This window comes from Hemicordylus capensis, chromosome 1 (genome assembly GCF_027244095.1).
Source record: "Hemicordylus capensis ecotype Gifberg chromosome 1, rHemCap1.1.pri, whole genome shotgun sequence".
Taxonomy (NCBI): domain Eukaryota; kingdom Metazoa; phylum Chordata; class Lepidosauria; order Squamata; family Cordylidae; genus Hemicordylus; species Hemicordylus capensis.
The window spans coordinates 432,178,489-432,206,279 of NC_069657.1; the positions used below are offsets into that span (position 1 = coordinate 432,178,489).

At 46.8% G+C, this 27,791-nt stretch overlaps 2 protein-coding genes across 6 annotated transcripts in view; one reads left to right on the plus strand and one right to left on the minus strand.

Moving 5' to 3' along the window:
* The window catches only part of PPP2R5D (protein phosphatase 2 regulatory subunit B'delta), a 63,188-nt gene extending 50,258 nt beyond the window's left edge, over positions 1-12,930 (minus strand). For 4 of the 5 annotated variants that reach the window (XM_053313290.1, XM_053313289.1, XM_053313288.1 and 1 more), the window contains exons 1-2: positions 12,775-12,930; positions 8,388-8,483 (exon numbers count right to left, since the gene is read on the minus strand). In XM_053313290.1, the coding sequence (XP_053169265.1) occupies positions 8,388-8,483; positions 12,775-12,801 (123 nt within the window). In that variant the 5' untranslated portion in view covers positions 12,802-12,930. Of the gene's footprint in view, positions 1-6,752; positions 7,017-8,387; positions 8,484-12,774 lie in introns of those variants that run through there. The other variant, XM_053313287.1, reaches the window with a different exon arrangement.
* Positions 12,931-24,670: 11,740 nt separating this feature from the next.
* The window catches only part of PEX6 (peroxisomal biogenesis factor 6), a 38,126-nt gene continuing 35,005 nt past the window's right edge, over positions 24,671-27,791 (plus strand). Inside the window, exon 1 of the mRNA XM_053313402.1 lies at positions 24,671-25,765. Within this exon, the coding sequence (XP_053169377.1) occupies positions 24,809-25,765 (957 nt within the window). The 5' untranslated portion in view covers positions 24,671-24,808. The remainder of the gene's footprint in view (positions 25,766-27,791) is intronic.

The following is a 27,791-nucleotide window of genomic DNA, read 5'->3' on the forward strand; positions in this document are numbered from 1 at the left end:
TGTCCTTTCCTTAGGACTAGGAATATTAGAATAAACTATGCAAAATAAATAGGGAATAATATATTCGATTAAAAAAGAAGTTATGCAAGTATGCTCAGTTTGCATAATACTCACAGGTTGCAGAATCAAGGTTTTCTCAGTGCATAATTTCAAAACCTTTTGAAGCACACAACCTTGTCTGCTGGTGACTTATTCTGCTGCAATTTACCGGTTTCAACTCAAGAACAAATGAGCTTGCCTACATGGCAATTCCTTCAGGTTTCCTAACTTGACCCCTATGCAGTGCCATTCATACATACAGGAAGTGACTGAAGAGAAAACCTGAAATCCTTTTTCCCTGACATACCCTGCCAGCAATAAGCCTGTGCTTGTAGGAGATCATGGGTGTGGCTTCCATCAGCACACTTATCAGGCTATGACTGTACCGTTGCTTGATGCAGATCTGACAAGGAAGAGGAGTTGCAAAAATAGTGTGTGTATTGCATTAGAAATGGTGTGATCAGTGCTGACACCACGCCAGGACCCAGGCAAATTCTGGCTCAGCAAGTACACTAATACATCCTGGATCCCAGTGGTTGGCTACATCAGCGCAGTTGATCAAGAACCATCCCGTGATTCAGTAAATTTTGCATAGGTCTGGTTGCACACGGCTGCACAGCTGGTGTTAGAATTACATACGGATTTGTGCCTGCATAGCTGCTCCTTGAACTTTAACACCGTGCAGGGCGTGGGTTTTCTCTTATGCTTTTAGCAGGCTTTGTTTATGTAAGTTGCCTCAAAAAGCTATTTCTGCTCTATGACCAGAACTCCATCAAGAAGGTATCAAAAAACTCAGGGCGGATGTAAGATGCATCTCCTCACTCTCAACAGGGACAGAGCAACAGAACTTAACAGGAAGGGGGGTGCTTACACTGCAGCCAGATCTCTTTACATTAAAAGCCTGGGCACACTTTCTATTTTAGCACTTGACCGAGTGGGAACTGGCAGGTTTACCTCTTATCGTTGCAAGGAGTTGGGAGGAGAGCTGGTCTGGTGACAGCAAGCATGAATTGTACCCTTTGCTAAGCAGGGTCTACCCTGGTTTGCATTTGAATGGGAGACTACGTGTGAGCACTGCAAGATATCCCGCTTGCATGCAGAAGGTTCCAGGTTCCCTCCCTGTCATCTCCGGATAGGGTTGAGAAAGACTCCTGCCTGTAATTTTGGAGAAGTTGCTGCTAGTCTGTACAGACAACACTGAGCTAGATGGACCAGTGGTCTGACTAGGAGGAAGGCAGCTTCCTATGTTCCATGTCTGTCTCTCTGCAGTAGCTAAAGATTGTTCTTTGCCAGGAGTAACTACAAGCTATCCCTAACATAACAGGAACAGATGGCAGTTTCTCAGCTGTAGCCTATTCTCTGCTTTAATTACTTTTAGTCAAATTTACCTCCATTAGCAAGGTGATTAATTTGCACATTTGTTTCCATTCTCTCTCCAATTTGAGAGTAGCGCAAGAAAAAAACTCACATACTCTAAAAATCTACTCTGTCCCCCATTTCTGCCCAGGCCTGGTACCAAAATCTTCTAAATTTTGTTAGGGCACCTAGGAATTCGGAAACATTTCCCAGTCCTTTTCTCTTAATATAATAATTTTATTGTTCATTTGTCTGCAGAAATATACAAAAGAAAACAAGCTTCAAACAACAGTAAATATAACTCACTCAGAAAAAGTAAACTAAAAGTTTACTCACTGATGCCCACATTGTTTTTATACCAATGGTTGTGGCACAGTAACACCTTCTCAGCTGAAATTACCCTGCAGTGCAAAGTAATTTAATTTGCTTACAGGGTGCTCACAAATGGTTAGCACCTCTTTGGGTGTCACACACACACACACACACACACACACACAACTGTGTTTTCAGAAACTGCACCAGTGTTGTTTTTAGCTGCTTGAGTGAAAACCTAGAAGGTTTTTCTTTCAGCGAAAGCAATAACCATGCTAATGCATGAGAATTTAAAATATCACTAGGTAACACTTAATCAGTAGAGGAAGGAATTGATCTAGTAGCTTGTTGCAAAAAAAAAAAAAAAAAAGACAAAGAATTTTCTGGCATTGTAACGACCCTGGGGTGGTTCAGATGATCAATTCAGTGGCGTAGTCACCACTGGACAAGGGGGGGAGGGGCAAATGTCCCTGAGCCACCAGGGCTGAGGGGGGCCACCACGGTGCCCCCTTGTCTCTCCCACAGGACACCCATTTGTCCTCCTCTCACATCCAGATGATGAACAAAGTGCTCACTGGCTGGGAGTGCAAGGCACGTCCCGCTTCCAAGCGCTGACCATGCCTGTGCATTGACAAGCATATGATGTTGACGCAGGGGGCATGGCCCTCACAGGCAGTCAGTGGGAGGGGCTGTTGACATCAGCCTGTCCATGGGCCAGGAGATGGGGTGTGTGTGTTTCTTTAAGGGGCAGGGAGGGTGGCCTTACCTCCCCCGCCGCTTTCCCCCGCCAGCGCTCTCCCTGAAATCGCTGGCGCGGGGCTGCAGTGTACCTCTTTGTAGCCCTGCACCAGCAATTTCGGGAAGAACACCGGCAGGGGAGGTAAGGGCACCCTCCCTGCCCCTTAAAGAATCTCCCCACCTTCGAACTGGCTCGAACACCGGACTTCCGAACCGGTTCGACGCTCCACAAAAGGAGCGCCGAACCGATTTGTGTACATCCCGCTTTAAGCACCCTCTGCCCTGGATCAACTAACCATAGTTAGCTAGAATTGTGAATGAAGGCCAAGCATTTCCAGTCCCCCGCCCCTTACCAGCCTGGTTTCACTGTAGAGACCCCATGTCAACTTCCTGGTTTGTTTACACAACAACTCTGTGGCTTGTGCAAAGCCAGTAGTGTGGTTTAAACTCTGGCTTCAAAGCAGAGATATGAAGTGTAAATATTCCCTATACTTTACATTTTTCTGTGGAAAATTTTCCATTTTCTAAAAATCCATTGTTTTATTATAAAACCCATTAGCAATAGGGATGTGCATTACAGGCCTCCGAACAGGTTCGAACACTGCGGGGTTCGAAGACGGGTCTCACTTGAAGGGCAGGGGAGGGTGCACCCACCTTTCCTTCAGCCAGCGCACGGTATTTTACAGGGCAGCAGCATACTTCCAGCCACTTCCGGCCGAAGAGCAAACGGGGCGGCAGGGAAGTATGCTGCCGCCCTGTAGGACTTCTAAAATACTGGGCACGGGGGGGGGAGTAGAGGGAGGGGTAAGTGCACCCTCCCTGTCATCGAGACAGACCCACCCTGTCATTGAGCCACCCCCACCTGGTTCTGTGCATATCCCTAATTAGCAACAATGAATGGATGTCAATGCCATATTAGGCAAGCTTGGGGATTTTGAAAGTTTTAATTAATGTTTTTCAAATGATTGTCCTTAGGAAGTGTGTGAAAGCATACATATAGCATTTGTTTTTATTGATTTATAGATTCTACCAATAAAATTAATTTATTTTCAAATAAAGTTCTCAATTTCAGTACAACGTTTGGACCACATTAAGTGTCTTTATTGATTCTCCCCACTTCCTCCAATCAAATATTTCTGTTCAACTACTTGAAAAACACAGAGATATAGTGTGGGAAATTAATTTGGAGTTGTTGTGTGTGTGTTTTTTTAAATCTCAATGGATAAGTCAAACAACATGCCAAATCAGATAATAATCTATTTAGGGCATCAGGAACATTCACATAGCAAAGTTTTCTGAGGGAAATTTATGCAGATTTTATGCAAATGCTTAAAAGCCACAATGTGAAACCAACTTTAAACTCTGAGCTGGTTCAGATACAATGGGAAACCAAAGTTTCCTGCTACAAGAATGAGTCCTGGCTCCTGTGCTCCCTCCTCTCTTTTCCCTTTACCTCCTCTGCTCCAAAGCTGAGAATCTTGGCTTGTTGAAACCACAACTCCACTGCAACTGCGGTTTAACTCTGGTTAACAAGCCAGGATGTGAAACCAGAGTTTGAGGTAGGGATGTGCACGGAACTGGTCCCATGCATTCTAGGGAGGTGGTTTCTTTAGGATGTAGGGAGGGTGTACTTACCTCCCCTGCTGCGTTTCTGCCACGCACACGCACCCGCCACTCCCAGTATTACGCTGCCAGGGGCAGCAAGAAGGTACTCAGCCGCCCTGCATCAGCGGTTTTGGCAGCAGCGCTGGCGGGGGAAATGCGGCAAGGGAGGCAAGCAACGACCCCCCCACCTCCGAACCGGCTCGAATGCCAACATTTCAAACTGGGTCCGCACTCCAGAAAAAGAGCACCGAACCGGTTTCATGCACATCCCTAGCTTGAAGTTGGTTTCACATGCTAATTTATTAATCAGAGTTAAACCACAGGTCTCAGCCTTACGTGAGCCACCAAGTTATGGTTTATAGAAGCTAGATATCGATGGCACAGTTTCGCAATGAAGCCAAAGGGTAAAGCCAAGCGAAGCCAAAGGAGAAGAGGGAGCGTGACAAATTTTCTTTGAAACTAGGAGCTGTTATGACACATGAACACAATCTGGCTCCAAAATTTAGGAGCCAGACAATGGACCCTTGACAAAATTACCAAACTTAATGATGGACAATAAATGTACTTTTTTTATGAGCCCCTGGTGGCGCAGTGGTAAAACTGCCGCCCTGTAACCAGAAGGTTACAAGTTCGATCCTGACCAAGGGCTCAAGGTTGACTCAGCCTTCCATCCTTCCGAGGTCGGTAAAATGAGTACCCAGAATGTTGAGGGCAATATGCTAAAATCATTGTAAACCACTTAGAGAGCTCCGGCTATAGAGCGGTATATACAGTGGTCCCTCGACCTACGAACTACTCGACTTACGATGTTTTCGAGGTACGAATGACAAAAAAGACCGGAAGTCGTTGCCGTTTTAGATGCGGCTTACTCGACCTACGAATTTTTAGATGCGGCTTCCTCGACTTACGAATGTTTTCAGACCTCCGTGGATGCGCCCTTCGACTTACGAAAATTTCGACCTCCGAACATGCGTTCAGAACGGATTAACATCGTAAGTCGAGGGACCACTGTAAATGTAAGTGCTATTGCTATTGCTAAAATCCTGTTTACAAATACTTAGAACAGAAACAGGACTGCCTGGGACAAATAAAGTTTTTATTAAATAACTCCTGAGTATCCTAGCCTAGGTGCCACAGTTAAATTTCTAGGCACCGTGGTTCCCGTACACCTGGGGTTTGTCAAGCCGTGGTTCAGTTAATGGGAAACCATAGTTTCCTATTACAACTAAATCAACTCTGTTTCCCCCGCTAACATCCTAGTTTGTAAGCCAGAACTAAACCACCACATTTCCTGGCTTTCCATGAGCTGCACAGCTGCTATTTAAACATATCAGGATTCAGAAATCCATCATGCACCTGAATAAATGAACTAATTAATCTCTCATTCATATGAACGAAGCGAGTTCTAGTCCACAAAATCCTATGCCACAAAACATCTATTACTCTCTGAGGTGACACAAGGATGGATTCGTTTTCTACCCAAAAGACCTATGCTTGCCTGTTTCTTCCACTGTCACCAGCTTGCTTCTGCAACCCAAGGAGTGCTTTTTCTTTTACACAAAAAAATTGTGGAAATTTTCCACAATTTAATTCCCACAAGAGCAATCTGCTGATTTAATCAACAGTTTAAAAGGGGGCGGGGGTGGGAACCCTACTTTGAAGATGCAGATATCTAGAGCTCAAAACATGGGGAGGAAACATGCTTTCTTTGCTCTGCTGATCAGGAAAATAGGGATCCTCTAGCCACTTGGGACATAGGAAGCTGCCTTATACTGAGTCAGACCCTTAGTCCATCTAGCTCAGTATTGTCTTCACAGACTGGCAGCGGCTTCTCCAAGGTTGCAGGCAGGAGTCTCTCTCAGCCCTATCTTGGAGATGCCAGGGAGGGAACCTGGAACCTTCTGCATGCAGGTGCTCTTCCCAGAGCGGCCCCATCCCGAGGGGAATATCTTACAGTGCTCACACATCTCCCATTCAAATGCAAACCAGAGTGGACTCTGCTTAGCAAAGGGGACAATTCATGCTTGCTACCACAAGACCTGGACAGAGGAGAGCTCTCTGCTGAACAATACAGGGTATAATCCCTACAGCACAATCAGCAAATATATAAAGCAGCATCTTCAACAGTTTTTACATATTTTATACCAGAGCCAATATCTCTACAACTGTGCAGGGTTATCAGAGGTTACTGAAAGAAGAGTCTACCTTCAACATTTATAAGAATCTCAACTTCAGCCACAAGGCAGGCCTCTTCCATGCACCTGGCTGGAGAAATATTTCCAATCCTAGACACCAGTCTCTATGTTCTTGGAACCCATTATCAGATTTTTAAAAATGCCTGCCCTGCTAAGAACTGTGAGCACATTTCAAATTCCTAGATACCAGCATCAGATTTCTAGAACTCTAGGAAACACATTGCCTGGAATGCTTCCAGTCTTGTCCGCAAGTGACCGTTAGATGGTCCTTTTTTCCATTACTGAGGGGAGCTGCTGAGTCATCCCAAATTAAGATAGCTGCTTATTTCTCTACAATTCAGTGACAAACGGAAGCAGTCAAAAAGGAGGATCATATGGACTAGAATCTTATCAAGAACACTCAACAAGGAAGCCTGGAAGAGAATCTCACCAATACACAGGCTTCCTCATCTTTGACAGTAAACATTCTCTCATTGAGAGAACTTTTTGCAAGGGACACCCTTGTACCTGGAATACTGTAACATCGTCACAGGCGTCCTCCGAACTCTTTCCAAGGGGAGGCAAAGGCTGCAAGGACCTTTTCCAGGCGGAAAAATGCTTGGATCGTGCACTCCGCGCCATGTGCCCTGCTCCGGCTCCCTCTCTCACTCACTCCTTGCACCAGAACTGCAGCCACTCCAACTGCTTCCCAGGAATGAGGCAAGGTGAGTGGTGTGTCCCTCTCTGTCCCTCTCTCCTTCCTTCCTTCCCTCCCTCTCTCCTGCAAAGCTGCCCCCTTCCCGGAGGTGGAGTGAGCCCTTCTGCCTGCCTGGCTCATTGGCTGGACTGCCCGGTGTACCAAGACACTACTACTGCTGCTGCCTGTCTGCCCCCCTGTGTTGCCTTTGGGAAATTGGAGGGGGTGGGAAAGGGTGCTGGGATAAGCACAGGCTCAGTCTGGGGGTGAACAAATGCCTCCCCTTGCCTCCTCTACCAGACACCCATGATCACTATCCCTAAACAGAGGAACAGACATGTTTGTTCCAACCTTTACTGCTCCTTTTTGTATTAAAAAATACTGGCATTTATTTTGATATTTTCAGACTCTTTAACCCTTTGGACTTTTTCACCCTACCAGCTGCCTCAATTCTTCCTTTACTTTTTTTTTAACTGTTTATTTTCAGGTTTTTTGGAACAACTAAGTTTCAAGGGGAAAAAATAAGGGAAAGGAAAATAAAGGCACAGTTGGAAAAAATGCTCAGGACATACAAGATCACCAAACAAAATAATGGTTAAGCGTAGAATACAAGTAAATGTTTACATGAAATGACTTCTAGAGTATATTACATTTTTCATTTACGGCAGTGGTACTTAATATCTCTCTCAAATACTGAACTGACAGTTGTGTCACCATAACTTCCAGTCTTTCCAGTCTGGTTTATGCTGTTTTAACTTTATCTACAAATATTAAGGGAAGTCAGTGCTCCAGGAAATAATCTTTATACTGAGGACTCACTGTATCCCTAATTTGCAATGAGATCTTGTCTACTGTCACTAGATTCCAGATTTTGTCAAACCATTCCTTTCTTTTAATTATCTTGCTTCTCCCTCCCCATCCCCTGCAATAACCTTTCAAGCCATCAAACAATTACTTCACCAATATCAGGAAATGAAATTTCATGAAGATCTCATAAGTGCTGATGAGACCTGGAACCCAGGGGGGGTCTTTCTCTGCATCCTCTACATTACAGCTCTATTGGTGACTTCTTAAGCACAGTCTTGAGGGCCAGATTAAGACCTCCACTCCCGAGGGCCAGATTAAGACCTCCACTCCCCACTGTCTATCACTGCACATTACATTTGTTATCAAACCCATCTGCTATCTGTGGAGACCCTGGAATATCTTAAATCATGTCTCTTCTCAGCTTTGGGCCTGCTAGCTAGATTTGTATGCCAGAGAGAGAAAGAGATTTCTTTTTAACAGTGCAAAAAGCAAGACATCATTGCTTCCTGTGCTGGGGAGACATGCAATACAGCTAAACAGTTTTAAAACCACTTCCGATGCCTGTAGATTTTCCAACAATCAGAACTGAATTTAACACTAAGTCATCAAATATACACTATGCAGAGGACGACAATGCTCCAACAGAATGAATGTCCTACCTCTTCTGAATTCTCTGTGCCGCCATCCTTCCCGCTTCCGCTGCTGCCACCGCTGCTGCTGGCTTTTGTGGTGCTTTTAGTAGACTTTGGAGGCTCCTGGAGGAGGGAAAGGGAATAAACAGAAGAGAAAAAACACATTCAGATGCATCACTCCACTAAAGACTTATAGCTGTTCATGCCCCACCAGACACACATCATGAAAGTGGAATGCCTACTAGTGCAAGGGAAATGCTATCCCATTTTTAAAAACTTCTATACCATACTCCACAAGTTGTTGCTCAAGAGATGCTCTTCCCGGCACAAGAGAAAGGTTTGTGTACAGCAGTCCACTAATCATCATCTAAGCACTCCAAGAACCATTCATTTTCTTCCCTTTGGAAAGGACACTTGACTGTCCAAGCCCCTCCTCTTCCACCCACAAGCCGGAAAAAGCTGCCTAGGTGTATCAACAGAGAACAACAGACTGCAGAGCTGTCGGGTTTTCTGCCATGACTTGCCACATGGGTAAAACAAGAAGAGGCTCTTCTTTCCAAACAAGAAGAGATTTTAGAAAAGAGTTTGCAGTGCAGGCAGAGAGCACAGAACAGGCTGCCAGATGGGTGAGCATGCTTATCCACAACAGGAAGGATGCAAAAGATCGAAGAACATTTCTAGGCGGCCCTGCATATAAGTGCAGCCAAGTTACTGGCCAACACACACACAAAATTAGTAACAGGTTGACCACACATACCAATGTTAGCTCCGATTGCTCCAAATAAAAATCAAGAACCAACTTTTGCAAAGTTCACCTACAGGTGATTTTTAAAGAGAAAAAGAAAGATGGGGGGGGGAGGAAACACTACAGACTGCACACACATGACCTATTACATGAACTGTATCACAGCTGAAGAAAGTCAGTCACAATAAGTTTTTTCCCTTTATTTTGCAGGAGAATTAGGTTGTACTGTACACAATTGTATAAAGGTATATGTTCTGGAATGGTGTAGCAATGATGCATTTATACCCACACTATGCCAGTCTTGTCTTTAATCATTCAGCTGGTCACCATGGGTGACTTTCAACTCAAGTCTGGGCGAATGGCTTGGAAAAGGTTTTATCTTTGTTTTTTACCTTTTCTCTGGAGACCGTGACAGATTCAACAGCACTCGAAGCACTGATAACATTCCTGCCTCCTGCTAGTCACCTTCTTTTTTAACTTTAAAATGAAATAGGAAATGACATTTCCTGACCCCAGGGTCATTTCCTGCCTCACTCAAGAGTTAAAAAAATGGCAGGCGGCCACATTCTCTGCACTTCAAATATTGCTAAAATTGCTGCTGCCTCCAAAAGCATGGTGAAAAAAACCCCTCCAACACCCTGGAAGCAGGAGAGGCCAAACATTTATAGGCAGCTAAGTTTTGGAAGGTTAATTACTAGGCTACACTATGTGACACTTGTTTCACAGTGAGATGTGCCTGTCTGATTCCATCCAGCAAAGGGTCCCACCCTTCAGGCCGATGTTTACCCACATGTGCTAGTCAAACAGGTTGTATATGTTCAATGGCACCTGCTTCACGTGGGTGAACTTTGGTATTTATACACCATCTCCTACAAGACACACTGCATTTTTTAATCTTAAATCCAGGATGCTATTGTTCTTCAAAGAGGCTCTTTTTCTCCATAACTTATCCATGTATTTCTGCCATATGTTGCATGTATATCTCTACCTAGGAAGCTGCCTTATACCAAGTCAGACCACTGATCCATCAAGTTTGGTATGGTCTACTCTACACCAACCTGTGGTACTCCAGATGTTACTGAACTACAACTCCCATCATCCCCAGCCACAATAAATTGTAGCTGGGGATGATGGGAGTTGTAGTTCAGCAACATCTGGAGTACCACAGGTGGGGAACCCCTCGTCCACATTGACTGGCAGTGGTTCTCCGGGGGTCTCAGGCAGGAGTCTTTCCCAGCCTTACCTAGAGATGGCAGGGAGTGAACCTGGGGCTTTCTTCATGCAAAGCAGATGCTCTACCACTGAGTTTCAGCCCTATTAGGCAGGGCAATGTGCCTGTCTTAAGTGTTGTTACAGATATGTGCTTTACTTGTGGGGTGTCCTCTGTACTGTGCAAACAGGCCTGATGTCTGTACTCCAGATCCTGCACTGTACATATTTCTGAAACTAGTGTACTTGTACATCATACACCAGCTCTGCCTTCAACCATCCCTATAGAGCAGGCCTGCTCAACTTAGGCCCCCCAGCTGTTTTTGAACCACAACTCCCGTAAACCCCAGCCACAGTGGCCAATAGCCAGGGATTATGGGAGTTGTAGGCCAACATCTGCAGGAGAGCCGAAGTTGAGCAGCCCTGCTATAGAGATATGCATGATTTCATGTGCAAGGTCCTGTGTGCAAAGTTCTGAGCATGCTACAGCCTTGTACAAGATCCTGTATGGATGCTCAATTCCCATACAGGACCGGCTGCTACCCATATGGTGTAGTGGTTAGAGTGCTGGACTAGGACCGGGGAGCCCCGAGTTCAAATCCTCATTCAGCCATGATACTTGCTGGGTGACTCTGGGCCAGTCACTTCTCTCTCAGCCTAACCTACTTCACAGGGTTGTTGTGAGGAGAAACTTCAGTATGGAGTACACCGCTCTGGGCTTCTTGGAGGAAAAGCAGGATATAAAATATAAATAAATAAGAAATCTTGTATCCTTTCTGGCCAGGGGTTCTGCACTACCAGCAGTGACACACAAGCTCTGTGTTTCACACAAAGTGCTACTACTTAACATGTAACCCAATCTGGGATACAGAAAAGCTGGCCTTATGGTAGCAAGCACGAATTGCCCCCTTTGCTAAGTAGGGTGTGCCCTGGTTTGCATGAATGGGAGACTACATGTGTGAGCACTGTAAGATATTCCCCTTAGGGGATGGGGCCGCTCTGGGAAGAGCATCTGCATGCTTGCAAGCAGAAGGTTCAAAGTTCCCTCCCTGGCATCTCCAAGATAGGGCTGAGAGAGACTCCTGCCTGCAACCTTGGAAAAGCCACTGCCAGTCTGTGTAGACAATACTGAACTAGATGGACCAATGGTCTGACTCTAGGGCAGCTTGCCATGTGTGTCTCTCTCCCCCATTCTCTCACACGCAATTATTATCCTTCCTGCTATAACCCCATTCAAGAATATGCATTATCATCAGAGTAGCATCCTCCTATATATGCATAGGCCTTGCACTGGCCTGGTCCCCAAGCATATGTCAATCCAGCTTGTTTAGCAGTGTGTAAATACTGGGCACATAGCTTTGCCTGTGTTTGCCCCCAAACAATTATTCAAGGCATGATCCTAGGTAACAGCAAATCGAGTTTCTGCCCCAACTTTAAGACCCAAATGCAATCTACAGCGTATGGGTCCGTCCTCTCCCGTGCATACAGACATGGGCAAGGCCTGTGGGATGTTCTCTGTATGCATATACGGGCCCTGTGAACATGTGGATAGCATTCTTGCCTAGAAGGCGGGAAGCAGGGGGAGCAGAACCCACATATGCAAAAGCGCAGAGAGCAGATGCAGCATCCTCTCTATATCTTGCGTGCACATCACACCCTACGTCCGCCCTGTTGAGGTGTGAGCATTTCCTCCTCCTTTTTTTCTTCCGGCATTGTCTTCCGTGACTGCGTCCTATGACTGCGCTCTCTGCAAGCAAACCTCGCTTCCTCGCTGGTGTGCATGAAAAGGGGCTGCCTATGCAGTGGTCGTCCCCTTTCTCTGCCTCCCTTTGCCTATGTGTGCTGCACAAGTCGGCCTTGTGCTGCAACCGCACCAGAGCCTGCATCTCTCCCCCCCACCCGCCCCCTTGTAGGTGTGCGCCGCTGCCACGTCCTCTTATTTGTGCGCAACCAGGACACTCACTCGCACTCTAGGTGCAAGGAGGTTCTCTCTAGGGCGCGGACATTTCGCCCGTGCCAAAGGTATTAGTTCTATGCGCATTGTCTGTGCGGCGTGCCCTCTGTGTGTGTATGAGAGAGAGGGAGGGAGGGAGTGCGCGCGCGCTTCCCTGTGTCAGGAGCGCCTATCTATATGTGTTGCAAACCCAGATTTCCCCCCATGCAGGTGTGTGTGTGTGCGCGCGAGAGAGCATTGCTTGGCCCGCGTCCTGAATGGAACAGTGCACAGACACAGATGCTCGGACACCGGCTGCTGCCAATGCAAACCCAAATGCCATTGCTGCTGCTGCAGCCCCTGCTGCACCGCACGCCCCAGCCCGCGGCCTCGGTGGCTGGGGAGGTTCCTCTCCTGCCGGAGGCCCCGAGCTCCATTGCCGCTGCCAGGCCCGGGCAGGCTTTGCGCCTGGGCGGAGCTTTCTAACCAGCGGAGGCCTCCCTGCGCGCCCGCTTGGATCCCCTCACCTTCTCTTTCTTCAGCTTGTAGGGCATCCCGGATCTTGGGGCTGGCTGGTTCGGCCTCTCCCGCCGGCCCGGCCTCCTCGCTCGGTTCTTCTCGGTTCTCCTCGCCGCTGCCGCCGCCGCCTCCCTCTGCGCTGGGGTGGCTTATCCCCCATTGGGCCTGCTCGCCCAAACCTGCCTGACAACCTCCTCGTTCCCCTCGTCTCATTGGCCGGAGTTAGCCAATTCGATTTTTTCCATTGGCCGCCGCCTCCGCGTTGTGTTGAAGGACAGCTGAGGCCCCTCCCGAAGAGAGGCGGGAGAGGTTTTGCAAAGCGGCAGAAATGGGGAGGGGGGGGAGAGAAAAACGGGGGCGGGGGGACGCAAGTTGTAGGGACCTCTTTGCCGCTGGCTGTAAAGTGACTGCCAAATTACGCCTATAGGTCACAGTGGCTGTTTCAAGGAAGTTGCATATTGGTTTGAAATCTGGAAATGCAGCGCCCGTTGTGAAACAAGAGGCCACCAATGCCATGTAATACAGGCCTCCCTGTGTCATTGTAAAGGATAAGCATCCACAGAGACAACCCACGGTGAAAATTTGCCATGAAGCTACTCCAGAGAACAATAACTGCATTGCAGCTGGAATTTATTTTATTTCTTGCAACAACTTCCCCATTTACACCTTTTTAGTCACCACTGGTTGTTATATGCATTGGTAAACAATACAAAGACCTCTCTTCAACAATACTATGAGGAATTGTAAAATCGATTGCCTCATAAAGCAACGAGAACAAAAGGTTTGGATGTGCGGATGGAGAAGAAAAAACACAGGCCCCCATTCACCCAGATTTAAGGATTAAATCCCACTGATTCCAATGGATGCTTAACCCTTCCATAGAAACCAATGGGGTTTAAAAGTGGTTCACTTCTTTGGCTGGATCTATGCCTTAGGAGAAAAGACTGAAAATGAAAGAAAAGGGCTGAAATCCTAAGCATGCCTACCTAGAAATAAATCTTTCTGATATTAATCAGGCTTACTTCCAAATATACATGCTTAACCAGTTTGCTAACTAGGCAAGGAGGCACCTTTTTAACGTGGTGATTCTCTATTTAGCAGGGGGAGAGTAACTGGCCCTATCCACCCTCAGCACAGTACATCCAGTGACTGTTACTGGTGTCTATCTTACATTTCTTTTAGATTGTGAGCCCTTTGGAGACAGGGATCCTCCATCTTCTCTTATTTATTTATTTTTCTTCTTTGGAAACTTTTGTTGAAAAGCGGTATATAAATATGTACTGTTGTTGTTAAGGTCAGTATTATCATAATACTGCAATAGAAATATCCAGGGTGATTGAATATTACAATTCCAGAGATGGACTATCGTGCAGTGTCCTCCAGCCAGAAATAATTTTATCAAGCTAGAGAATGTACAGAAGAGGGTAACTTCAGTGCAATTCATGTTTACTCAAGAGTAAATTCCATTAAACCCAGTGGAGCGTACACTGTCGTAACTGCAATGTAGCCTCAGCGGGTTGAGCATCTTTATGAAAAAAGGCTGTTGAGGTTAGAGCATGGGGATTAGAAAAAAGGTAATTAAGGAGGACCATGAGCAGGTTTGTAAAAATACATGTGTTGTAGAGACAGAATAGTAGCGATGTGCTTGGACCGGTCCGGAGGCCATTATAGAGGCCTCCGAACCGGTTCGAACTTGGGCCGATCTGACAGTCCGGCGGCAGGGGGGTGTCTCCCTTTAAGGGGAGGGTGTTTGCATTTGAACTTACCCCTCCCGCTGCTTTCCCCCTGCCAGCGCTCTGTTTTAGCGAAAGGTTTTTGGGGTGGCAGCGTTCCTCCCTGCCGCCCCTGCCCCTGTTATTGTCCAGAAATACCAAAAGTAACGAGTGTGCATGCGCCCACCACCCTACGCACTGCTGCACACATCACATGCTGTGTGTGCATGTCATGCATGCAGCATGCGCATGCAGCATGTGACATGTGCGGCGGGCGCGGGCGGCGGCGGCCACACACGCACTCGTTACTTCCAGTATTTCCAGACAGCGGGGGCAGGGGCAGCAGGGAGGGATGCTGCCACCTCAAAAACCTTTCGCTAAAACAGAACGGTGGGGGGGAGCAGTGGGAGGGGTAAGTGCAAACTCCTCGCCCTTAAAGGGAGACCACGCCTCCGCGGTTCCATGCACATCCCTACAGAATAGCATTATTCCACTCCTTGTGAAAAAAGCATAGAATTTGCAGCTCAGTTCTGTGCCTGTTTACTTAGAAGTCCATCTATGTTAAATGGGATTTACTCCTAAGTAAGTGTGTATAGGGCTGCAGCCTTTTTTGCTAACAGCACACACAAAAGACAGTAGACACACAATGCAATTAGTTCCATAACTGATATGGACACTAGCACTGACAGCCCTTTTAGAAAGATTAGACAAACTAACATAGGATAGGTTTGCCAATGTCTATTGGCCAGAAGAATCAAATGGAGTTTCCATGTTCATTAGCAGTATATCTTTGAGTATGCTAAGAAGAGCAAACAAAAGGGAAGGGTTAGTATGATCATGCCCTGCTTGTGAGTTTACCTGGGACATCTTGATTGCCATTGTCAGAGAGAGTGCTATATTACAGAGACCAGAGCTCTGAAATATTGGCTCTGTTCACCACCCAGACAAAAATATTTTACTCGTTGAACTATTTCAGTACATTGCTTGTAAGGATTTCTCTCTCTCATCAGGCATCATTTATCATTCATCACAGACAAGTAGACTAGTCGATTTCCTGAGCCTTGAAAGGGACCTTCCAGTTGCAATTCTGAGCATACTTACCAAGAAGTAAATCCCAGTGAAGAGACTGAGATTTACCCAGAACATGGTTGGGGTTGGCTGTACATCTGACCCAATAAACAGGGCTGTCCTTAGGGCAGGGCAGGCAGGGCAACTGCCCGCTCTTTTAACCCCTATTAAAATTACCGGGAAGGGGCCCCAACCAGTGTTCCCTCTAAGACGTGCACACGCTCACAAGTTGTTTTATGTCTGCTGAGCTCAGTTAATTTTAGATCCCGCTCAGGTTGAATCAGGAAGGCCCCACTATGAATGCATGTGCACATGCACTGCTTTGATACTGCTGCCCAGAATAAAACTCATTCTGCACACATATTGAAGAAAGAAAGAAAATAGAACACTGGGCTAGGCCCCGCACTGGCTGATTTGCCTCAGGCCCTGTGACCCGCCAGGGCTCCCTAAGGACAGCCCTGCCAGTAAAGCCATTGCTTACTTTATCAAACTGGAGAAATAAGAGAGAGAAGGGTGTTCTTGTGCTTCATCACAGCCTGTCAGTCAGATCTGAACAGAACAGTAAGGACAGGTCTAGGTGGCAGATTGATCCCTGACTGTGTGTCATTCCATTTGGAGTGTGCTGAATGTGTCATGCATACCCAGTGGCAGACCACTGAAAGGTTTGCTTGTAATTATTTCATTTACTTTTTTGATCATGTATTTATTCTAGTGGGTTTTTAATTTATAAATCTGTTTTTGGTCTCCTGGTAATTTTGACTAGTTTTATTCATGTTATATTGTTTAATCGTTGCAGTATTGCACTGGATGGGTGGGATATAAATATTTTATTTAAATACATATATTTATTCTTCTTGATTTGCTAAACTTTTTTCCTTGCCTGCTCCAGTTTGGCATCACTGTTAAATTTTTTTCTGCCAGCTGAAAATAATCATTTGAGAAGCAAAATTGACAAATTTTATTTGTTTATTTTATTTAAAATATTTCTTTACCGCCCAAAACTTGTGTCTCTGGGCAGTTTACAATTAAAATAATTTAAAACATTAAATCAATTAACAATTAAAATCGTTTAAAAAATTAAAAATTTTTAGAACCCACTATTAAAATCATTTAAAACTATAAATCTAATTAAAGCTTGGGTGAATAAATGTGTCTTCAGTGCCTTTTTAAAAGTTGCCAGAGATGGGGAGGCTCTTATTTCAACAGGGAGCACATTCCAAAGTCCAGGGGCAGCAATGGAGAAGGCCCGTTCCCGAGTAGCTGCCGGATGAGTTGGCGGCAGCCACAGGCAAACCTCTCCAGATGATCATAGCAGCCAGTGGGGCTCATGGCAAAGAAGATGTTCTCTTAAATACCCAGGGCCTAAGCTATTCATTCATTCATTCAATTTCTATACCACCCTTCCAAAAATGGCTCAGGGCGGTTTACACATAGAAATAACAAAAAAATAAGATGGAACCCTGTCCCCAAAGGGCTCACAATCTAAAAAGAAACACAAGATAGACATCAGCAACAGTCACTGGAGGTACTGTGCTGGGGGTGGATAGGGCCAGTTACTCTCCTCCTGCTAAATAAAGAGAATCACCATGTTAAAAAGGTGCCTCTTTGCCAAGTTAGCAGGGGTTTAGGGCTTTTTAGGTAATGACCAGGACTTTGTATTTTGTCTGGAAACATATCGGTAGCCAGTGCAATTCCTTCAAGACAGGAGTAAGATGGTCTCTCCTAGATGACCCAGAGACCAACCTGACTGCCGCGTTCTGAACCAACTGCAGTTTCCAGACTGCGTACAAAGGCTGCCCCACATAGAGCACATTGCAGTAATCCAGCATAGAGGCTACCAGCAGATGTACCAAATGTCACTTCCTGCCAAAATTCAACATGATGTACTGAGCAATAATAGATGAAACGTAGAAGGGATTGCAGACAGAAGCTAATAGAGAGAGCCCAGGAAGCCATAGGATAACTTAAGTGAGTATAAATTCCTCTGGCTACAGTCCATGCATCTTTCGGTACCTAAATGGCCTTTATGGCCTAGATTCCTTGGCTGCTTAGCTTTATTCGTATTTATTTGTTTATTATTTTATTTGGGGGACTGTCCTGTCTATCTAATGATTTACTCAAGGTGATATGCAATAGAAGTTAAGACATTTAAGACACCAAGGGAGGGGTGCTTTCCCTTTCCCCCCTGCTTGGCTGCTTCAGGAGGCAGAATGCTAGACTGGATGGGCCTTGGCATGGTCCAGCAGGGCTTTTCTTATGTTCTTATCACAATTAAAAATACATAACATATTTATTTGATTTCTTGGTATCCTAATTGCTCTTGGTAGCAATTCGATTCTATAGTATCTATATAGTTTTTATAATTCTTAGTTTTTAGCTTTTAAAATAACTTTTAACTTGAAACTTTAAAAACTGTAAAATTCTGATGACGTTGGATTTTTAACTTTTTAAACTTAATGTGTCTAATTTTATTAGTCTGACATTATATTGTAACTATTTTATAAATGTTGTGAGCTGCCCAGAGCAGTAGTGTGCTGGAGGGGTGGGGTCTCAGTATATACGTGTGTGGGGGGGGGGGGGTGCCAGAGGATGGAAAGAATCCGGGAGCTCAGGATGGGAATCTACTTTACTTACAGAAAAGCCCAGGTTCACTCACTGGCATTTCCAGGTAGGGATGAGAAGAACTCCTGCTTGAAACCTTGGAGAACCACGGCCAGTCAGTATAGATAATGATGACCTAGATGGATCAATGGTCTGACAATGGCGTTCCTAAGGGTGGGAGGTGATAATCATCTATCACAGTTGTACCACAGACCTCCTCTGAGAGCCTAGGGCAGGGGTAGACAACTGCAACTCCCCAGTTGTTGTTGTTGGACTACAATTCCCATTATCCCCAGATGCAATGATGGGCATTGTAGTCCAGCAACAGCATCAGGTTGGCTGTATCAGCCCTAGCGCAACATACATGAGATTTCCCCATTACAACAATCCTGTGAGTTTGGCCAGCCAGAGAGATATCAACTGGTTGAACCTCTCTTGGTTTTTAATGGCCCAGTGCAGATGTGAACTCAAGCATCCTCAGTTGAAGTCCAACTGCTCATCACTGGCTTTGTAACATAATTTATTATTCATTTATTTTATTTATTACATTTATATCCTGCTCTTCCTCCGAGGAGCTCAGAGCGGTGTACATGGTTATTTTTATCCTCACAACAATCCTGTGAGGTAGGTTTGGCTGAGAGATACATGACTGGCCCAGAGTTGCCCAGTGAGTTTCATGGTTGAATGGGGATTCAAACTCGGGTCTTCCCAATCCTAATCCAACACTCTAACCACTACACTATGTTGGCTCTCAGAATTTAATCATTTTCACTTTTCCAAGAACTGAGAAATTTCCAGAGTCATTTTGCTTGTGAGGAGTTAGTACTATAGGTAGCAGGAGGCCTGTGTTTTTGTCTATTTTATTTACCATTATACAGCTTGAGCAGGTGATCAAGCAGGTGCACAGGTGAGCACTGTTGGCCCCAAAGCAACCTTTGTCCACAGAACCGACAGCAACACTGCTGAAGCTCTAACAAGACTGTTCTTCTCTTTGGCCAGATTCCAGCCACACACATCGTTCTTTTCAGCTTCTCACTCTATAGGAAGACAAGCCTTCCATTACCTTCCATACTGGGCTTTAGATAAACAGTAGCAGAATGGACCATTAGTGGCTGGTAAGATTGCAGTTCATTGGGAGTAAGCCCCACTGAACACAGTAGGGCTTACATTTGTGATGAAACCAAAACTGGATCAAGCTGCACTCAATGATAGCCTGCTTTTCATGCAGAAGTTCCCAAGTTCAATCCCCCGGATCTCCAGGTAGGGCTGGGAAAGATCCCTGCCTAAAATGCAGAAGAGCTGCTGCCAATCAGTGTAGACAATACTGAGCTAGATGGACTGACGGTCTGATTCAGTATAAGGCAGCTTTACATAAGAACAGCCCTGCTGGATCAGGCCCAAGGCCCATCTAATCCAGCATTCTGTTTCGCACAGTGGCCCACAAGATGCCGCTGGAAGCCTACAGGCAGGAGTTGAGGGCATGCCTTCTCTCCTGCTGTTGCTCCCCTGCAACCAGTACTCGGAGGCATCCTGCCTTTGAGGCTGGAAGTGGCCTTTAGCCCTCCAACTAGTAGCTGTTGATAGACCTCTCCTCCATGAAGTTATCCAAACCCCTCTTAAAGCCATCCAGGTTGCTGGCTGTCACCACATCTCGTGGCAGAGAATTCCACAAGTTGATTATGCTTTGTGTGAAAAAGTACTTCCGTTTGTTGGTCCTAGATTTCGTGGCAATCAATTTAATGGGATGACCCCTGGTCCTAGTCTTATGTGACAGGGAGAAGAATTTATCTCAATCCACTTTCTCCACACCATGCATGATTTTATAGACCTTTATCATGTCTCCCCACAGTAGTCTTTTTTCTAAACTAAATAGCCCCAGGTGCTGTAGCCTTGCCTCATAAGAAAGGTGCTCTAGGCCCCTGATCATCTTGGTTGGTTGCCCTCTTCTGCACCTTTTCCAGTTCTACAATGTCCTTTTTTAGATGTGGTGACCAGAATTAGTTGTGGTTGTCCTTTTTTAGATGTGGTGACACAGTACTCCAGGTGTGGCCGCACCATAGTTTTGTATAAGGACATTATAATATTAGCCATTTTATTTTCAGTCCCCTTCATAATGATCCCTAGCTTTCTCCTAGCTTGTGTTCCTGAACTGAAACACTTCTTGTACCCCAATAAGGGGCAAGGTATTATACAGACATAGAAGTGTCTGTATACTGTGTTTTCCTGAATCCAAGACTAGGTCCCCTTCCTCCCCCCCCCCCAGTTTTTTGATATTATAAATTAGGAGGTCATCTTAAATTCAGAGTCCTGTTCCTTTCAAGTAAATGCAGGTATTACCTGTGTTTAACTTCTACTTTTTAAGGGGGTAATCTTAAGTTCAGAGTCATCTTCTATCCGGTAAATACAGTAGTTAAAGTTAGGGGCATACAAGAACTGGGGCATGATGCAGGGGCTGAAACAACAGAGATACACGGCCTATAACAACAGCATTTGCTTCCAGTCTCATTAATTGTTTCCCACAGTTTTGTTCCATGCACATCATAGTTGCCCTGGGACTCAAATTTGATTCAGCTGCTGTTACAAGTTTATTTTCTTTGGCTTTTTCCCAGACAGATAATTGTAGGCAACTCTGTAGTGCTATTGAAAGATGTTTGGAGATGAGGGTGTGGAGAATGCTCAGTATTAATTACAGGATTAGATCAAGGGTGTCAAAATCCACTCTGTGCTTCTCTAGAAAGACTCTGAATAGATACCTCTCACAACAGCAGTCTAGCAATATTGTGCAAGCAGGGATTTCTTAATAAGTAGTTAAAACCCCATTGTATGAACTTCTCTTTTTAAAATTATTTTATTCATTTTTACATGTATATCCAGCTCTTCTTCCAAGAAGCCCAGGGTGCTCCTCTGTAAACATACATGGTTATGTTTATCCAACATAACAACCCGCCCAGTGACACAAGTTTTGGGCAGTATAGACATGTAATAAATAAACAAACAAATTCTGTGAAGTAGGTTAGGCTGAGAATCACATGATTGCTCTAGAGTCACCAAGTGTCACTGGGGCAGTGAGAGTCATGGCTGAATGGGGATTTGAACTCGGGTCTTCCCAGTCTTAATCCAACACTAGGACTTTAAAGCTCCTTTATAAAAGCTCTTTTTTTTCATTCTGATTACTTTACATATGGACTGCAGTCCTATGCACGCGTACCTATTAGACGACTACACTTACTGGCTATATTTGAATATAGCAAAAGAAACAAAGCATCTTGCAGCCCGATCCTCTGCATATCTACTCGGAAACAAGTTCCACTGAGTTCGATAGGACTTACTCCCCGGAAGGTATAAGATTGCAGATCGCTTAAAACTGCAGTCCTATGTCCACTTTATCTGGAAATAAGTCCCACTGGATAAAATGAGGCTTATTTTCGAATGAAGACGCATAGGTTCGGGCGGGCTGCAATTTGCAGGTTTGAATTTCTCTAGCGGCATCTCCAGCGTACTCCCTCAGCAACCGCACTGGCAATCACGCCCCAGCACCGCACCACCTACAGCAGTCTCTCCGCGAGAGGTTGGAGAGCGTACAGCAAGCAATAATAACCTCTCTGCAAAGTCGAAGGGCAACAGTCAAAAAGCAGCTGCCGCTCCGCCTCCTGCCAAGTGCACGCTCTGGCCCTGTGTAATAATCTTTATGGTGTGCCTTTGTTAAGCCCATACAGAAGGGAGGGAGGCAGAGACCAAATACACTAGATTTTAGCTACGATTAATATATCTGCAGACGGGGCTTCTTGGTTACTTTTGGAGACATACTTTTGGTCGCTAAGAGTCGACACCGACTTGATGGCGCTTCATCAATCAATTAATCAGAGGCAAAGTGAGCACAATGGATCATAGAAGACAATGGAGACAGCCAGGACTTACTTTTAGCTGTAATTTAGCAAAAATGTGTGCTCTCTGCAGGAGCGTATGGGGGGGGGGCAGGGACGGAGCACCGGTACTGCTCGGCTTGGGCATGGCGGGGCGCTCCCATCGAGAGCACAAGCCAGGGGCGTAGCAAGGTTGGAGTTGGCCCAGAAACAAGATTTTAAAATGCCCCCCCTCACTGAAGCTCAGCTCATGAAGTAAAGAAATCTTAAATGAGGCTGAATAGTGGCAACCAAAAGCAAATTTTTTAAAAAGGTTTTGTACATTGTGGATGATGCAAGCCATTTAATGGTACTAGAGAAAGACATGCTGTTCTGGTAGCTCCAGGTCTTAACACTCACATCAATTTCGGAGGATGGATACAACTGAAGCAAGCCCAGGCAGGTGCACAGCTGGGTGAATCAGTCATATGACTTGCCTCTGGGGGCCCCCCAAGGCAGTGGGCCCCCAGACAACTGTCTCCCCTTGCCCTATTATAGTTACGCCCCTGGCACAAGCACTTTCAAATTTGCAAGACATAAGAACATAGGAAAAACCCTGCTGGATCAGGCCCAAGGCCCATCTAGTCCAGCATCCTGTTTCACACAATGGCCCTAGATGCCTCTCTCTCTCTCACTCACTGTTTACTTACTCACTGCTCTCTCTCTTACACACATACACTCCCACTTTTTCTCTCTCTGACTGTAGCAAAGACAGGAATGCATCCTCTTTCAAATTCAGGTCCTGTGTTGGGAAAATGTAAATATTTGACATTTAAAATGTGTCTAAACTGCCTTGCAAATGCTTTCTGCTCTAGGTGGAGAGAAATAAGCTATCCTGTATTATTTCTCTCATACTATAGATTGAAGGGCTGATGAGAAAGATGCTTATATTGTGGGTTGGGCATAGTCAAAAATTATCACCATAGGGCAGAGAAGGTTCCAGAGACTGCGTGGCTTACAACAGCCCTGCAATGTAGCCCAGTAGGGGGAGAACTGAGGGGGAGTCGAAGAGACAGTAGTTTACACCTTCTATGTCCCATCTTAAAATTGTTATAAGCAGAAGAATTTCAGGGTTATTCCACCATGTCCAGCCACCCTCCCCCTCTTTTTGCTTTGCTTAACATTATTACATCGGGAATAAGTCAACATACTAAGTAGATTTATTTCCAAATTAATTCCATAGCAGAGGAAAACGTACGCACACACTGCAATCAATCCCATTGATACTAAGTGGGTCGCTCTTCCTCACTCCCATTGCACCACAAATATCCAGCCCGATGAAGAGTTTTGGAGAGCCCACAAGCTTGCTTAAGATTGTGTATTTTTGGTTGGTTTTAATACATATATTTTTAGGAATATGCGGGGGGGTGTTAACTAATGGAGCAACACTGCTAAGAGAGCACATTCTTCATGAAACCCATCCCCTATTAAGATAATGGAGTGAGGTCCGCTTGCGGCTAGTGGTTACTGCAAACCCGGCTTGTCTCTAGAGTTGCCCCAGGGCTCTGGAAGCGCTCCCAAATAGAATCAGAGCCACTCCCTCTCTGACTTTGTAAGCGACTCTTGTCACATCTATTTTATCAGTCTTTTCGTTTATAATGTTTTAACACTTTATTTATGGTTATTTTGATTTGTATTATATGATTTAAGGTTTTATTGATGTGTTTTAATATGCAAACTGCCCAGAGATTTTATATGGGGCGGTATATAAATACGATTAAATAAATTAGATGACGACAAGAAAGGTGGCCCCTCCTCTGTGTTCCTTCCCTGTAGTCGGAATCTAGAAGGGTGCAGAGGTACACCTTCCCCAGCTGGTTTCCAAACGCCTACCATAAAGGGGATTGTTCTCCACGCTTGCATTAGGGGTGACTCGTGTTTTGCTATCTCTATGCGCAAATAAGACTTGTCTCTATCGCTTGAGCTTCCGCTGGAAGAGGTGGACGTTCTGAACCATAGAGCTTTTGAATCGTTTCTAAGCTCTGGCTATCTACAATGTTTGTGTGTCATAGAGATAGAAACAAGGACGCGATTGGCTACGGTACTGTATGATACAGAATCATAGAGTTAAGTAAATGCCAGCTTCACCTATTTCGTCACCTATATTGGGAACTGACAAGTTTATATAAAGTTGTGCCGTGGAGTCAGTATCTACCTCCTAGTGACCACAGAGCCCTGTAAGAACAGAAGAACAGCCCTGTTGGATCAGGCCCAGGGCCAATATAGTCCAGCATCCTGTATTCACACAGTGGCCCACCAGATGCCACTGGAAGCCTACAGGTTGGCTTTGGTAGCATACAGAAGGGATTTACCATTGTCATCTCCCGCGCAGTGTGAGATGATCCCTTTCAGCATCTTCCTATATGGCTGTTGCCCTATATAGAGATTTCCCATAGTCTGGGTCTGGGAAACATACCAGCGGGGATTCGAACCGGCAACCTTTCTTGCTCCCTGGGCTTCCCCTCTGCGCCATTAGGTGGCTGACAAGTTTATATAGGAAGTCATTTTTTATTTTTTATTTTTTGTATTTGGGTTTCCCATAGAACTCAACCGAGAAATCCATGATTTTTGCAGGAGACGCCGCGCGCGGCGGGGGGGGGGGGCACGGACTCGGAGAGCGGGAACCGGCCCTGTGTGTCAGTCTAGCGATGAGAAGTCTATGTTGGTGTCGACCATAGACTCGCAATGGCTCCTGCGGGAGACGGCTTCCCTCCCTCCTCCCTGGACTAGGGCTCTGCGCGGCGGCGGGGTCGCTCCGGATGGCGGCCGTCGTCGTTCTCCGGAGCCTGGGCGACTCGCTCCCCCAGGACCTGCCGCCTGCCACTGGGCTGCTGCTGCTGGCTGCGGCGTCCGGCGAAGAGTGGGCGGCGGCGGGGCCAGGCGGAGCGGGCCTGGTGCTGGCCATGCGGCCGGCGGCGGGCTCCCCGGAGGCGCAGCCGGTGTTGCTGTGCGCCGCGCGGCTGGAGGCCGAGGCCGGCTCCGAGCCGGAGCTGTGGCTGAGCCGCGCCTTCCTGCGGCGGCTGGGCCTGGCCGCGGGGAGGCGGGTGCGCGTGTGGCCCGTGCGGAGGCCGCCCTGGCTGGGCTGGGTGCTGCTGGGGGGAGCCGGAGCCGGGGCGGCGGTGGTGGGGCGGACGCCGCGCTGGGCTTCGGCCGTGCTGGTGCGGCGCGGGGAGAGCCTGCCCGGCTCGGGGCTGCAGGTCTTGGAGGCCCGGCCGGCGCTGCAGGGCCTGCTCGGGGCCGGCACCCGCTTGGCCGTGACGGAGCTGCGCGGGGGCGAGAGTCGGGGCCCGAGCGGGGAGTCTCCGCTGCCGCCGCCCCCGCCGCCTCTCGTGTCCCAGTGGGCGCGGGGCGGAGAGCGGCTGGTGCGGGCGGAGCGAGGCCACCCGGCGCTGTGGGGCAGGGAGGCCGCGGGGGAGGCGCTGTGGGTGACCCGAAGCTGCTTGCACAGCCTGGGCCTCTTCCAGGGAGAGTGGGTCTCCATGACCAGGCTGCAGGAGGGGGGGGAGGAGGAGGAGGAGGGAGCGTCCCCGGGCAGTGGGGCACGCCTGGCCGCCGTGCGGTCCCTCCACCCGCAGTGGGCCTTTCCTCACCGGGACGACGGCCACCCCCGAGCCGCAGCGGAGAGCCCCTTGTTGAACCTGACGGCGCTGATCCCAGCCCCTTTGGCCTTCAACCTGTCCTGCGACCCCTTGGGAGGGAGCCTCCTTCGGATCCAGGTGGGTGCTGCCTGTGCTGAGGAAGCGCTCAGGGCCCCGCTGGTCAGAAACAATGGGCAGCCGAAGGGATGGGGTTTCTAACCTGTGGTATTCCAGATGTCGTTGAACTACAACTCCCATCATCCCCAGCTAGTAGCTGGGGATGATGGGAGCTGTAGCTCAGAAACATCTGGAGTGCCACAAGTTGGGAACCCCTGGGTTAAACCAAACCAAGCAGATGGCTTTGTGAGCTTTTTATTTAAAAAGCAGTCTGTAAATGTTCTTCATGATAATAGGCAGCAACCCCTGTCTCCTTAGATGGAGCACCCTTGAAATCATTGAGACTAGTTAGTTATGATTAAGCCCTGTTACTTTCAGCGGGACTTAGTCCTGACTACTTTAGTGGGGATGCTGCCTGATGCAGGAGTGGGCCAAGACAGTTTGCTGCTTGAGCCAAAGGGCAATAGGATGTTCCCCACACTTATCTGCACGTGGGTACTCCGCAATCTTAGCCATGCTGCTAAGGCAGCCACCCGCAAGCACTCTCAGGCTTTGCTGTCCAGCCAGGTGGGGAGCAGAGGCATTCCTAACTTAGTTTGAGGGAGAGGAGGCTGCTCCCCAGCAAGACTTCAGAGGCTGACTACAGTGGATGTTAGTTTGGTGCCCATAGTGGTGGAGGCTTGGCAGTCACCGTCCCCTGCACCTCGCCTTGCACCTGCGCCTGAGGCAATTGCCTCATGGTAGGGCTGCAATCCTGGTCCAATCTTTATTTGAAACTGCCTCAGGTCAGGACACTGGTGCTCTGGGTCCAGAACTGTCTATTCTGACTGGTAGCTGCTGTCCAAGGTACCGTAGATCTCAGGCAGAGGGCTTTCCCAGCCCTGCAGCCTAAGAGACTGTTTTACCAAAAACTGAACTTGGGACTTCCTCCATGCAAAGCATGTCTTGTACCACTGACCTATGTCCCTTTCCTCTGTGGCATGGGCTTGTCTCGGAATTGGTTCCAAGATATCTCACACCCGAAATTAGAAACGTGCTCCCTAGCTAGACCAAAATGTAGCCCTCCCCAAAGAAAGGTAAGGCCCTTGGGGTGGATTCATCTGGGATGTTAAATAGTACTAGCAGTGAGATAGGGCTTGGGTATGATGGTGGTGATGTTATATAGTAGAGAACAAAAGTTACGATCTGTACCTATGTGTCAAACGTCACAGAAAGGAACAATACTTAACCTGATTAGGATTAAAATAGTAGTCCTATACTGTCTGTCGGGAGAGGCATATTATGTTCTGCAGCATTGTAACCTGTAGTAAAGGATACAATTAAAAATAAGACATTCCAAGTCTGGCATCCTAACTTATAGCATTGTTTGATGTTTGAAGGAGTGAACAGTGGTACAGACCTGAAATTGCAGGTCTTCCCTGTAGAGCTTGTTAGGCTGGGACAACAAAGATGAAAGGTAAGGGTCATGAATTTGTCTTCTCTGGGTAGACAGATTGTGCTCTAGGGTATGATAGTGGGATTTTATTTCTTGGTTTGTGATCCAAGATTCACTGAGAGTCTGAAACAAGGATGTTTGGGAATTCGCAAAGTTAGCCTCATAAACAGCTGGTTGCCTATCACAAGTAAAAACAGCCCTGCTGCTTGATTCTAGCCAGCAAGTGCTACTCACTTCTTAATGTTGGGATATGGAAAAAACAGTTGTGTTCTAGCTTCTGCCTTCTACAGCAGGGGTGGGCAGATACAGGATGCCAGTGTGGTGTAGTGGTTAGAGTGCTGGACTAGGACCAGGAAGACCCAAATTCAAATCCCCATTCAGCCATGATACTTGCTGGGTGACTCTTGGACAGTCACTACTCTCTCAGCCTAACCTACTTCACAGGGTTGTTGTGAGGAGAAACTTAAGTATGTAGTACACTGCTCTGCGCTCCTTGGAGGAAGAGCGGGATACAAAATGTAAATAATAATAATACAGGCTGTTCCAGGTGGATCACCTAGAATGGTGGTTGCTAGAATTCTTGCAGAGAACCCTGGGCTAAGTGCACCCTGA